The sequence below is a fragment of the Dasypus novemcinctus genome, chromosome 13 (assembly GCF_030445035.2).
Source record: "Dasypus novemcinctus isolate mDasNov1 chromosome 13, mDasNov1.1.hap2, whole genome shotgun sequence".
Classification (NCBI taxonomy): Eukaryota; Metazoa; Chordata; class Mammalia; order Cingulata; family Dasypodidae; genus Dasypus; species Dasypus novemcinctus.
Window position 1 is genome coordinate 89507558 of NC_080685.1, and position 13252 is coordinate 89520809.

Below are 13252 nucleotides of genomic sequence, written 5' to 3' on the forward strand. Positions count from 1 at the left end.
AGACTTGCGCTTGCCCTTCTCCGGGAGGAAGTTCAAGGGCTGGCTCAGCTATGGGCCAGAGCAGGATGAGGAGTTGGCAGGGGGTGGGGGGGTGGCAGGGGGCCAGGTACCCCTCCTCCCCTTGCCCCCAGAGTTGGCGTGTGGAGGAGAACTGGGGAGAGGCCCGGCCAGCTTGGGGCAAGCCCCTCTGCTAGCTGGACTCTCCCCTGTCACTCTCACCTCCTGAGCGGGACTCGGTTGGCTGCCAACACCCTTTGCCATAGCAAGGCCTCAGTGGCCCACTCTCCTGTTCTGCCTGGGGGACCTCCCGAGTCACCTGCCCTGTCGAGGGGAGCCTTCTTTCTAAGAAGCCAGATCTCTCACTGCCTCACCCAGAAAAGAGCCTTCGAGGAAGGGCCCTTTTCCTGTTGCCCAAGTTGTCCCTTTGGCCTCTTGAACTTCTCAGCCACAAGGGTCCTCATTACTGCGGTCCAGAATCCAGCTCTGTCCAGCGGAACATCTGTGATGATGGACATGGTCTGTATCAGCACTGTCCAACATAGTGGAGCACTTAAAACGGGGCTTATGTGACATACTATTAGATTTTAATTTTAATTAAATGTAAATGGAAATAGTTGCATTATGGCTAGTGGCTACCATATTGGCCAGCCTAGGGGGTGGTGGGGAGGGAACTACCTAGATATACATGGTCACGGAGCCCTGGAAGGTCAGAGCTGGAAAGGACGCTGGCTCCCTTTTGTAGTGAGGAAACAAAGCTCACGCATGGCTTGCATGAGCTTCTTTCTGACCCGCAGCCTACTGCTGCAGCATTAGCCTTGGTCCCTGGGGGGCTGGTGGGGGGTGGGCATGGAACTGACTCTCTGTAAACAACCCCACCTGGGCTCCACTGCCAGCGAAGGGATGGCGTCACTCCTGCACACGGGCGTCTGAGCACAAGGGCAGATGTGCACTGTTTGTCAGTCTGCGTCACACTCCCGTCTGCACGTGACCGGCTGCCCCTCCCCTTGTTCCAAGCCCCAGTGGACCCAGATGCAACACGGTTGTGTACATGAAGTCTTTATTGTGTTTGTCCTCCAGTCAGGGGCAGGCCGGTGCTGGGGGCAGGGCCAATGTTTAGGGGGAGCCCCCCGGTCAGTGCCCCCGCGGGCGGGCACTTGCACAGGCAGAGGGTGCTCCCTAGTTCTGGCTAGCGCCCAGAGCAGGGCCTGCGTGGGCAGCAGAGGGCTTCAGAGGGCCAGGGCAAAGCCGATCCGGTTGTTCCGTCGATCGAACTCCGTGTAGAACTTGCGGATGAAGCTGGCACCCAGGACCCAGAGGGGCCCCGTGGGCGGTGGGACGTCCAGGCCATGGAATGCCAGTGTGCACAGGTCATCGTTACCGTCAAGGTCCTGGCAGGAAGCAGGAGGGTTTCCCCACTGCCCAGCACATCACAGATCTCCCGTCACCTTGCCCGACCCTAGCAGCTGTCTTCAGCAGCATACCCATCCTCTCCCCCATCGCCGTTGGGCCTCCATCACATCCTGGTCGTTTCAGCCACAAACCTCTTCATGGATTGCAGCCAGCCCCAGCCCCACCCCTGGAGCTACCTTCAAGAGCATACAGCCTAGCACAGCTTCTGGTGCTAGATGAGTTATTTAACCTCTCTACGCCTATTGACTATAAAGAGGGCATAAGGGAGCAGATGTGGCTCAGGGGTTGAGTGCCTGCTTTGCATGTATGAGGTCCCGGGTTCAATCCCTCATACCTCCTAAAAAATAGACCAAAAAGTAAAATGGGGGGGGGGAGCGGGATAAGAATATCCCCAGCATAGGATTACTGGGAGCATTTGGGGAGAAAATGGAGGCAAAGGGCCAAGCACAGTGATTTGCAAACTTGGGTGCACATTGAAATCACCTGGGGAGTTTTAGGAACCACTGATATCCAGGTCGCACACTCGGAGTTTCTGATTTAGTTGGTATGGGATGTGGCCTGGGCATTGGGGTTTTTAAAAGCCCACAGGTGACTAATGTGCAGCCAAGTTTGAGACCACTGGTCTAGTATGTCATCGCCCCTCTTTGAGGGCCCCTCCCAACAAGGAGCCTCACCTGTAATACATAGTCGGCGCCCGTGAGCGTGTAGGCTCTTCCTCCAAGGTGGAAGGAGATGTCAGGGAGTGTGGGCACCTGGTTACAGTCCACGACATACTGTGGGGAGGGGTCAAAGGAGGATCTCTGAGTGCAGGAGGCCCCTGGGGCAGGCACAGATTCCGGTGCTTGTGGCCTGGCCCCTCCTCTGGGGAACCAGGACACACATTTGAAAGATGTTTGAGAGTGAGGGGGGAAGGCCAACAAATGGCCTCTTTGGGGACTCCGTGCTGCCTGTGGGGATCTCGGGCCCTGGAGCAGGTGTCCCCTTCGCCCCCCGCCTCTGTGTGGGTCGCTCACCTCACTGGTGCTCAGCTCCTTGGCCCCCGCAGTCTCCATGAGCCGCCTCAGGGAGCCGGTAGGTCCCGTGATGAAGGATGCGCCAGTGTCCACGGCTGCCATGCAGCCCTCCTCACAGAGCAAGGTGGCAGAGCTCACAGACACCCTGGGGAGGCAACAGTCAGCCAGAGGCAGACGGGGTGCTGCCAGAGCACTTGCCTTCAGTGAACGAGGGTGGGGAATCGGACGCCGTGCTGGGGGTGGGCAGTCGTAAGGCAGTGACCAGCAGGAGGGAAGCACGTAGCTTGGTGACCCTCCACCTCCTGGCACTCAGCTCCCCTCTGCCCCCACCTCTTCCTCATCTCTCTGTGTTCCCCTATTTCTGGACAGACGCAGGCAGAACAAACATCGGCGGCTGCCCTTTCCCTGGCACGCTCCCGACCCCACTGGCAGCAGCAGTTCTGGAGGGTGGGAGCGCTGAGGGTTCTCACCCCTTCAGCCTGATCTGCCAGAAGCCGTTCTTGCTGAGGCTCACGTAGTGGAAATTCCCTTGGTAATACTGGGGGTCGCTGCCGCCTAGCAGAATCTCTCCTCCCAGCAGGTGGGAATTCCTAAAGGAAAGATGGCAAGCTCTTGGAGACATGACCCCTGAGACTCAGCAACCCAAGCAAAAGTGAAAGCTGGGCAAGGGTGGAAGGTGGGGTAGAGAGCTTGGGGGACCGAGGAAGGCAGCACAGCTGGCAAGGCTTAGAACCCTGCAGGACATCCCACTTCTCTACCTTCTCGCCCCTCCCAGCTCCAGCCAGAGGGTTCTCCAGGGCAGTCCAGTCCCACCCAATAAAGCATCCCCAGAGAGGTCACAGAAAAGGAACAGGCACAGGGACAGGGAGGGGAATGCAAACAAGATGCAAACTGGTCCCACCCTCATTTGGGATTGGGTTGCTGCTAGTTGAGCAGGTGCCTGGGAAGGGCACCTAGGCAGGCTGTGGGACCAGGGGTGGGAGGGGACATGAAGAGAGCAGGAGGGAGGGGCAGAGAGCCTGGGCATCCTGCAGAGCCTGGGCCTGCCGCGGTGAATTTTGGGCAGGTAGAGTGTGTGACTCTGGGTCAGGTGCTCAGGGAGTACTGGAGGCTCAGGGCCACGTGGGGTGGGGCTCGCCTCCTTACTTGGAATCTCTGCAGAGAAAGAGAACAGCAGAAAGGAAGCCTTGGTTGCAGGTGAGGCTCATCAGCCGGATTGTTCCGCAAGGGCGGGTATTCGCTCTCATTTCCCCCCAGGGGGTGGAGTCACCAAGAGGTGAAGTCACTACCCTGAGGTCACCCGGTCGGTGAGTGGACGCGTGGGGAAGGGGAGCTAGTGTCCAGCCCCGAGCTGCTCCCCCCCGCCGTCCTCCCCGTGCTGCACGAGGCCTCTGTCAGCTCACGGCTACCTTAGGCCTCATTTCCAGCCTGTGTGAGATGTGGCTTTCCCGCATTCGCGGCAGGAAGCACGTGTACGTGCATGTGTGTACACGTGTATGTAGTGTGCACTGTTATCTTAGGCAAAGGTAATTCCACCTTTGCGAATTCAGCCTGTATTTAGATGAGGCAGCACAAGTCCTCCTGCCGCTCGCCTGACACCTCAGGACCTCTCGGGTCTCCTCTTCCCTGGGCTAAAGGAAAAGGCCCTCCTTGATCCGCCCATGGCCTCCAGGCTCCTGTGCCCAAAATTATCCCCTCTTTTTCCCGTGATTTCAGTCTCTCACTTTCCAGTGGCTTCTTCCTCCACCTACATGCACCCTCTGTCCTCCCCCAACATTTAAAACGCCCACTCTCCTCTCTCCCTTCTCTCCAGATCCCTCCCTGCACTCAGCGCTTTCACATCCCCTCTTCTGAATTTCTCAGGGCAGCCAGCATTTGTGGCCTCCACTTCCTGACACCCACATCCACCTCTTAACTGCCTGCCACCTGGCCTTTTCCCCTCCCCCTCATCTCCGATGGCTCTTCCCCAGATGTCCCCTGACAGCAGAGCTGCCAGCGAGTGGCCTTTCCTCAGACCCTCCTTTCCCCTCCCTAGACAAAGACTCCTTTCCATTTTACCTCTGAGTTTCTCTGGACTCCAACCCTCCCCCTTCCTCGCTGCCACTGGCCACGTGATCCTTTTACCATCTTTTTAAAGATGGTCTAGCTTATACCATCTTTCTAAACCCAGCAGCCTGGAACAGATCACGATCCTGCTCAAAAGCTGACAACAGCTTTCCCGGCCTGCAGAATTGCACATAAGCTCAGCCTAGGACTGAAAAGCATCTGCAGGGTTCAGTCCCATACAGGCTCCCTGTGGGTCTCTAACTTTCCTTGCATTGAATGCTTTGTGTCTTCTCTGTGAGGCTCTACAGGATAGGGACGCTGTCTTGTTCGCAGGTGCTCACTGCTGTATCCCCAGAGCCCAGCGCAGTGCTTGGCACACATCAACCAATGTTTTTTGAATCATTGAGTGAGCAAAGAGACAAAGGAAGGAGTTCCGGAATGAATGACATTGGCTGTCTCTATGTGAGAAGACTCCGTTAGGCCTTCACAGGGAGGGTCCCTAATCTTGGTGATGCCTTACTCCCCATTACCTCCCTGCATTCTCCAATTTTTCTAGCTCGGCGCCATAAGGTAGACCTTTCTGCGGTGATGGAAATATTCTCTATCAGCACTGTCAAGATGGTAGCCACCCGCCACTGTGGCTGCTTAGCACTTGCAATGTGGCTTCTTCAACTGAGGAACTGAATGTTTCATTTTATTTGAATTCAGTACATTTAAATTTAAATAGTGGCTGCCATATTGGGTAGTGCAGCTCTAGATATTGATTGGATCCCGCCTCGTCACAAACACATCCAAGTCCTGACTCAAACTCTCCTTCCGCTCCCACTTCCGGCTGTTCTGCCCCCTCCCTCCTGAGCCTTGGCCCCCGGAGTCTAGGCCCCACCTGCTGTAGTAGACGGAGAAGACGTCCTCCTTCAGCACCCGCTGGGAGAGGATGTGGTCAAAGACCGGGGTGACCCCGCCGACCGCCTGTGCAGGGAAGCCCATGCCCAGAACCCCATCAAACTTGGCCAGCATGAAGGGCATCGTGGGCAGCTCTGTGACCTCTCCAAACGTCTGGGTCACTGTGATTCCGCCCACCTGTGGGAGGAAGAGCAGAGGAGACTGAACCCCCCGACTGCCTCCTCCTGCGAGGGTCTTGTTTGGGCTTCCACACTGAGGACCCCAAGGACACCCTCAGGGACACACATGCTCCAGGGTACGGCGATTGGGGCAAGTCAATAAGACCATTTCATCCAACCCCACACATACCCTCTCTCCCTAATACACCTCAGTGGCTGTGGGGTCCAGAGAGAATCAGGACTGCCCAGTGACCAGAAGGGGCAGAGGCTGGGCAGGTGGCACTGCCAAGCAGTAATCGCACAGGTTCCCCGAGCTCCCATGCCCCCTCCCTGTGGCCCAGCTGTCACACGGGCAGGGATTTCTTTGGCCCAGCCAGGCCTGCTCTTTATGCTGCTTTTTATCTGACGTCAGAGACAAGGGGCAAGGGGCAAGGGGTCACATGGTGATTTCCTCTCAGGTTCCTTGTGGACCCCATCCCTAACTCTGATGGAGCAGAGGCTGGAGAAACTCCAGAATGAGGAAGGTCAGACACCAGCCAAATGAAAATAGAAAACCAGGCCCTGACCCTAATCCCAAATCCTAACCGCAACTGACCTTAAAACTTATGCCTGGGTTCCTCAAAAAGTTAAACATAGAACTACCATGTGACCTGGTAATCCCACTCCTAGATATATACCCAAAAGAACTGAAAGCAGGGACTCCAACAGATATTTGTACACCAATGTTCATAGCAGCATTGTTTACAACAGCCAAAAGGTAAAAGCAGCTCCAGTGTTCATCAGCAGATGAATGGATAAACACAATGTGGCATATACATACAACGGAGCATTATTCAGCTATAAAAAGGATACCTCTGATAACATGGCTTGAACCTTAAAGACACTATGTTGAGTGAAAAAAGTCAGAAAAGGACAGGGAAGTGGATGTGGCCCAAGCAAATTGGGCTCCCATCTAGCATATGGGAGGTCCAGGGTTCAATTCTCAGGGCCTCCTGGTAAAGGCAAGCTGACCTGCGTGGTAAGCTGGCTTGAGTGGAGAGCTGGTGCAGCAAGATGATGCAACAAAAAGAGACACAGAGGAGAGACAGTGAGAGATGCAGCAGGCCAGGGAGCTGAGGTGGCACAAGAGATTGAGTGCCTCTCTCCCACTCTGGAAGATCCCAGGATCAGTTCCTGGTGTTGCCTAAAGAGAAGACAAACAGATAGAAGAACACACAGAGAATGGACACAGAGCAGACAGTGAGGGGTGGGGCGGGGGGGAGGAGGAATAAATAAGTCTTAAAAAAAAAAAAGGATAGATATCATGTGATTCCACTTAGGTGGAACAACCATAATATGCAAGTTCATAGAGACAGAAATTAGGGTACAGGTTACCAGGGGTAGACCGGGAGGGGGATGGGGAGTTAATGCCTAATGGGTGTAGAGCTTGTTTGGGGTGATGGAGAGTTCTGATAATGGATGGTGGTGAGGGTAGCACAACATTGTGAATTGGGAGTGTTTGAAATGAGAAAGTTTGCGTTGTATATAGGTTTCTACAGTTTAGAGAAAGAGTGACTAAAGAGACAATGGCAATAAAATGCAATGCATGATCCTCGACTGGAACTAATAATGGAGGGGAAAAGGCCCAAAAGGACATAGGAAAAGATTGGAATATAGACTATCAGCTTTATATCAATGTTAAATTGCTTGAACTTGATAGCTGCACTTAAGATGGTTATGTAAGTTAATATCTTTGTTCTCAGTAAAAGCACATGGAAGTATTAAGTGTTCTAGCAGCATGATGTAGACAACCTATTCTCAAATGTTTAGAAAATAGGTAATAGACGGGATAGCCAGAAAGACAAACAGAGAGAGAGAGAGGAGAGAATATGGCAAATGTGGCAAAATGTTAAAAGTTTGTGGAACTGTGTATTTGGGTGGAGTATGTTGAAGTACTCTGCGTTTTGTATTTATTGTTTTTGCAACTCGCCCGTAACTTTGAAATTATTTCAAAATAAAAAGTTAAGAAAGTAAACGATCTATGCCTGACCCTAAAACTAAGCCTGACCATAATGTCAGTGACACGCCTGACCTTCACCCTGACCCTGGATTTCAGTCTAAGGGCTGGCGAAGGGCCAAGCCAGAGCTGGGTGACCTTTAGGGAGGCTGCTTGACTTGAAGTTGTAGGACCCAGGACAAGCTCTACCTCCAAGTTAGAAGCAAAACCCTCCCTAAATCACCTGCCCCTGCACTAGTAGCTCAGGTTTGCTCCACCTGGCTCTGCCCCTTTGCAGCTCCCTAGAAGCAGCAGAGCAGGGCACCCGTCAACTTCCCGGGCTCCCAGGTGGCCTGGAGTGCACCTTCCCCCAGAAAGGAGGTGCAGGAGAGGCCTAGGGTGAGAAGGACAGGGTCTGATGAGGGGGGCGGCCCACTTACAGTCACCACATCCTGGCTCAGGAAGCCTCTGACCCTCCCCGTTCCGTAGTGGATGGTGAATTCTGTCCCATTCTCCATGTAGCTGGAGGACTCCGAGCAGTCGTAGCGGCTGTGAGTCTCTGGCGGAGGGACATAGGCTCAGGCCTATTCCAAGAGGCCCAGGCGGGGGCCTTGGAAGCAGGCCGTGTCCTGGGTCTGGCTGGTGTCGTGGAGGGCTTGTGGCACAGGGTGGGGTGGCCCTAAGGGTGGGGGCTTGGAAAATGTGTTTCATCAATTAGGGGCTGTGTTTCCTGGACCCCTACTATGTGCCCACACCTCTGAAAATTTCATCTCCTTTTACGTAGGCATTTTAAAGTAATTGCCTACACTGAGGTGGGGAGAAGATTCTGGGTGCAGAATAAACAATAAGAAGTTGCTGGCTAAGGATGGCAGTGGAGGCACCCAAGTCCTGGGATGGGGTTGAGAAGTCAGTCCTTTTTCAATCTCAGCAGCACTGGGAAATGGCCTTCGGGTGGGTCAGGGACTCCTAGAGCTTGCTTTTTGACCTAGGTGGCCCTACGTGGGAAAAGAGAGCCAGCCTCTCTCCCCTCAGTGGGAAGAGAAGCAGAAAGGAAGCAGCTAAATGGTAGTGGGAGGGATTTTAGATGGACAGAAGGCAGGACTGTCTAAGCAGGGCAGGGGCAGGGGCGGGGCTGGGGCGGGGCCAGGGCAGGGGCAGGGGCCTGGGAAAGGCGCTGCAGCTCCTGGGTCTCACCACACGCAGCGTAGAGAGGGTCGCACTTGCTGGAGGGCACCCAGAGATTGGCTGAACCTGTGTCAAAGATGACTTTGAACGTCTGGGGTGGGGTGCCAATGCCGATCTCGCCGTAGTACTGGGTCTGTAGGGGTGAAAGAAAAGAGGCTGACTGAGGGGTTAGGGGAGCCTTGGGCCTTGGGGTCTTGTCTGACTCCTCCACTGGCACTCGGAATGAGATTAGGCAGGTCGTACAGCCTCTCTGGGCTTCCATTTTCTGGCAGGAACTGGGTAGGAGTCACTCTCCTATGGTGTCCCAGGAAGGGGAGCCTCAGTGAGACAAGAGGGCAAAATAAAACAGTGAAGGGAGTGGATGTGGCTCAAGCAGTGATGTGGCTCCCACATGGGAGGTCCTGGGTTCAGTTTCCTGTGCCTCCTGAAGAAAACAGACAAGCAAAAACAATGAGCAGGCAATGAGGAAACAGACGAGGGCGCCAACTCAGGAGCCAATGTGGCTCAGTGGTTGAGCTCTGGCCTCCCACACACGAGGTCCAGGGTTTAATCCCTAGTCCCAGTACCTCACAAAACCAAACCAAACAAAAAACACCGAAAATGAAGCAAGAAGGTGTCCAGACTTAAGGAAGCACTGGGGCAGTAAGTGGACTAGCTGTGTCCGGCCAGGTCACGGAGACCCCCATCTGAGGCCATATCCTTCCCCACCTGCCAGTGACACCTGGGATTGAACTTGGATCCCTTAGTTCCGGTCCTAACCCTGCCTGGGACTGGTCCCCGAGCTCCTTCCTGCCCTCTGTGCCTCAGGCTTTCAGCTGTAAATTGGACATTTTGTAGGGTGCTTCTGTGCTCTTCCATCAAAGACAGCATGGAAAGAGTGGGCCTTGCAGGAAAAGAACACCTTGGGTTCCAGAGAGAAGGGAGCCGGCGGGGGGGGGCAGGCACTCACGTCCAGGTAGTTGGTGAGGACCATAGGGGAGGTGACGTTGCCAGAGGAGAGCCTCTTGGCGAACTGGCTCCACTCGGCTCCGAGCTTGGCCACATCCACGCCTCGCTCCTTCAGGCTTTCCCGGACGGAGGGCGTTTTCTTGAGGAAGATCCTGGCCCAGGGTGGAAGAAGGAAAAAGTAGAAGATGCCTGGACTCTTTCCCAAAGGCAGCGTCCTTGAGGCTGCCCCCGGCTTCTAGAAAGACCACCGTTAGTCTTGGTAAAGGGAAGTGCCTGAGGGTCACTCTCCTTCCCTAAGGCCTCTGGAGGAGAATTTACAAGCCCCCACGAGTCATCTGTGCTGGTAGTAAATGACCTTCAACTGACCTCCTCCTGTTGGCTATTACCCCCTTCACTGCAAGGCCATTTGTTCGTTCATTCATTCATTCATTCATTCCATAATCATGTCTTGAGCACCTACTCTGTGCCTGCACTCTGTTGGATACTAGAGATATAAAGATAAAGAAGATCGTTGCTGCCTTTAAGGAACTCCAGCAGGTAGGGAGATAGATGAGGAAACACTCCACGATATCTTCTCCAAGGAGATGGAGTCCAGGGAGCGCCCGGGCAACATGGAACAGGAGGCAGTGCCACGTGGGACCTGTAGGTGGCAGCAGACTCCCGCTGCAGCCTGCAGGGACGCCTGGGTGCCCACGGGCAGGCACCAGTCCAGGGGCTGGGGGAGGAGGGGACCACACGAACTGGATGGGGCAGGAGAGAGGCCGCATCTCCTGCATGTCTGTGTATCTAGTCCTTGGAAAGATGTACCTTGGGACCAGTCCCAGTACCTTAGCTTCTTGTCCAGATGCCCTCCCATCACCTTTGGGAGGAAAAATTTAAAAAGAAACATGGAAAAACTCACAGCATGAGCTGCTAACAGGTGACTGCCAAACTGTACATGCACACCCTGTGCAATCCTCTTTACAGCTCTGCACACTAGCTCTCATTACCCTATTTTATAGCTGAGGAGACAAAGGGCCAGAGGGATGAAGATGGCTCAGAAGTGATGGAACAGGGATTCAAAGCAGCGTCTGACCCTATTTTGCATATAGGACCCTCTGGGCTCTGACATGAAAGCTGTTTGCAGGAGCCTGGAGGAAAATGATCCCAGCAGCCAGGGGTTCCAGGATCACAGCCCTTAACTTTGCAATAGGCTGTCCTCGCACATGCCAAATTCCCTTTCTTCCCAGCATCTGGTCCTCCTTTCCTTCCCCTATCTCTTCCTTCTTATACCCCATGCCTACATTTTCCTTACTGTTCCCCCATCACCCTAATATTGTAATGGAAAAGACTTGTCACAGTTATATTGCAGTTTATTGTTCACAAAGCATTTTCACAATCATCTTATTTGATTGTCAGAGATCTCTCATGCGGTGGGTAGTTTTATTATTTCCATCTTACTGATGGGAAAATGGAGGGTCAGAGGAGGTTTTACCCAAAAGAGGGTGCATTTCCCAGTATTAACTCTGAATAGCCACCTGTTCTGGACCTTTGCTTTTGCCATCCCCTGTTCAGGAAATCCCTTCCTTTTTTCTCCAGCTCTTTAATCTTCAAAGCCCAGCATGCGCCCGCTCCTGCAGGATTCCAGCCCACAGTGGCCTCTCCTCTCCTTCGACTCACGCTCCTTTTTGCCCTGGGAGCTCACAGCCAGCACTGCCAGCTTAATGGTTAGGGAGGCGGTGCTGGTGAGGAGATACTCACTGTGGAGACATGCTCGGGTCCTGTGCCTCCCCTTACCCTCTGTGATTCTGAGCAAGTGACCTAACCTCTCTGGGCCTCTTCCAAGACACCCTTAGGTCCTCTCTGGAAATGCCTGAATGGTAGTCCTTACCTTAGAGGGTCGCTGGGCAGGGTAAATGAGCTGCCCGCTGCCCAGCAGATGTAAATGGTGTAATAGGGAAGCAATGAAAGCCCCCTGAGCATGGGGGTCACGCGTGCAGATGTCCCAGAGCACCTTGCATGAGGCTCCGCATAAAGCAGGTGGTAAAATCCTGATAACTGTGTTTCAAAAAGCCCTAGTCCCTCTCCACCCTTTGCCCAATTCTACTTTGTCTCTTCTCTTTTGGAAGAGAATGCAGGAAGATGTTAACTCCCTCCACCTCTGCCCTGGGGTGGGGGCTGCTCTAGGCTTATGCTCAGGCATTCACTGCTGGGAAGCACCCATCACTGGCACCCTCAACCCAGCAGTCACTCTCTGGGAGTCTTAGATCAGGAAAAAGAGGTTTTGAAAACAAAAGGCCAACTGTGTGCCTAGGCTCGGTCCCTTACTTGTGGCCTCCCTGAACCTCAGTATCCTCATCTGTAAAATGGGAACATTGCACTGTTGGGAGATAATTGGAAACGAGATCCTTGAAATTTCAAGCATTTTATAGACCTGCAACTAGTACTATTATTAAAACCTGTCCCCTCACTTCTGTCTGCCACCCCCAAACTGAAAACCTCTATGGCGCCTCACCAACCCTTCAGCTTCCCTTCTTTCAGCCACCATGAGTCACCTGTAACCAAGCCCATCCTTTGGGCTGCCTTCAGCCTGTCTTTTAACATTTATGATAAGCTGCCCTGGACTGCTAATAACAGCTGAGTTCTTGCAAAATGCCTGGCACCGTGCTAAAGGCATTCCAGGTATTATCTCCGCACATCTTCAAAGCAATCCTATGAAGTAGGTACTGTAATTCTCTCTGCTTTTAAAATGTGTAAGCCAAGTCTTGGTGACGTTAAGTAACTTGCCCAGCAGAGCAGAATATCAGCCACACTAGCTCTAATCAGCTCTGCCAGTGGGGCAGAATTTCAACCAAGACAATTAACTCCAGAAGCCTCACTTTTAGCCGCTGTATTATACTGCTCCCCTGTTAGAGCCATCTGTGCCCACACCCCTCTTAACAATGAGGCTGTGAGCTCCTTGAGGGCACGGGACACATCGTAATCTTCTCTGGGTTCCCCTCCTAGCATGGTGCTATGCCCAGGAGCCCTGTATATCAATTTAGAATGGGGCTTTCAGGCCTGACTAGTGCCCCTTATTGTGTGGCGGTATGACTTTGGGCAAGTCACCTGACCTCTCAGATCAGGGCCGTACCTCCCGCCGAGCTGGTCGTAAAGCCTGGCTGACACCCCACATCTGAAAACGGGGGTTGTTAGGAGGGTGGGAAGCCCTGCGCCCCTGCCACCGCACGCCCTGGGCCTGAGTTACCGTGTGAAGGCGCCGGTGCCTGCCGGGAGGCCGAAGGTGCAGGAGCCGCAGAGCACCAGCAGGAGTCCCCAGCGAGGCATCCTGCCGCGTCCGTCCCCGCGTCACCTGGGTCCAGGCTCTCCGGGATTCTTTGAGGCCTGCTTGCTCCCAGAGCCCTTCTTTTATGCGCCCTGCCCAGGGGATGCCTGCGATTCTCCCCTACCCTGATTTATGACCCAAGGGCAGATGGCAGGGGAGCCGGTAGTAAATCCCACCCGTGGGACCGAGCTAGGTGGGTGAAGGGTGACGGCCCGGCGCAGGAGGCCGGAGTAAGGAGGCTGTGGGAAAGGAATGCTATGCCCAGTGACGCCAGCAGACCCCTGTCTCGCCCTGGCCCTGGGACCCCCAG

At 54.1% G+C, this 13252-nt stretch overlaps 1 protein-coding gene across 1 annotated transcript; it reads right to left on the reverse strand.

Moving 5' to 3' along the window:
* Positions 1–1040: 1040 nt before the first annotated feature.
* On the reverse strand, positions 1041–12978 carry REN (renin). The gene is made up of 9 exons (XM_058275009.2): positions 12865–12978; positions 9640–9790; positions 8700–8823; positions 7946–8064; positions 5353–5549; positions 2894–3013; positions 2424–2568; positions 2085–2183; positions 1041–1388 (listed from the first exon to the last, which is right to left on the reverse strand). The coding sequence occupies exons 1-9, from the start codon at positions 12942–12944 to the stop codon at positions 1227–1229; spliced, it is 1197 nt and encodes a 398-aa protein (XP_058130992.1). The 5' UTR covers positions 12945–12978; the 3' UTR covers positions 1041–1226.
* Between the last annotated feature and the right edge of the window lie 274 nt (positions 12979–13252).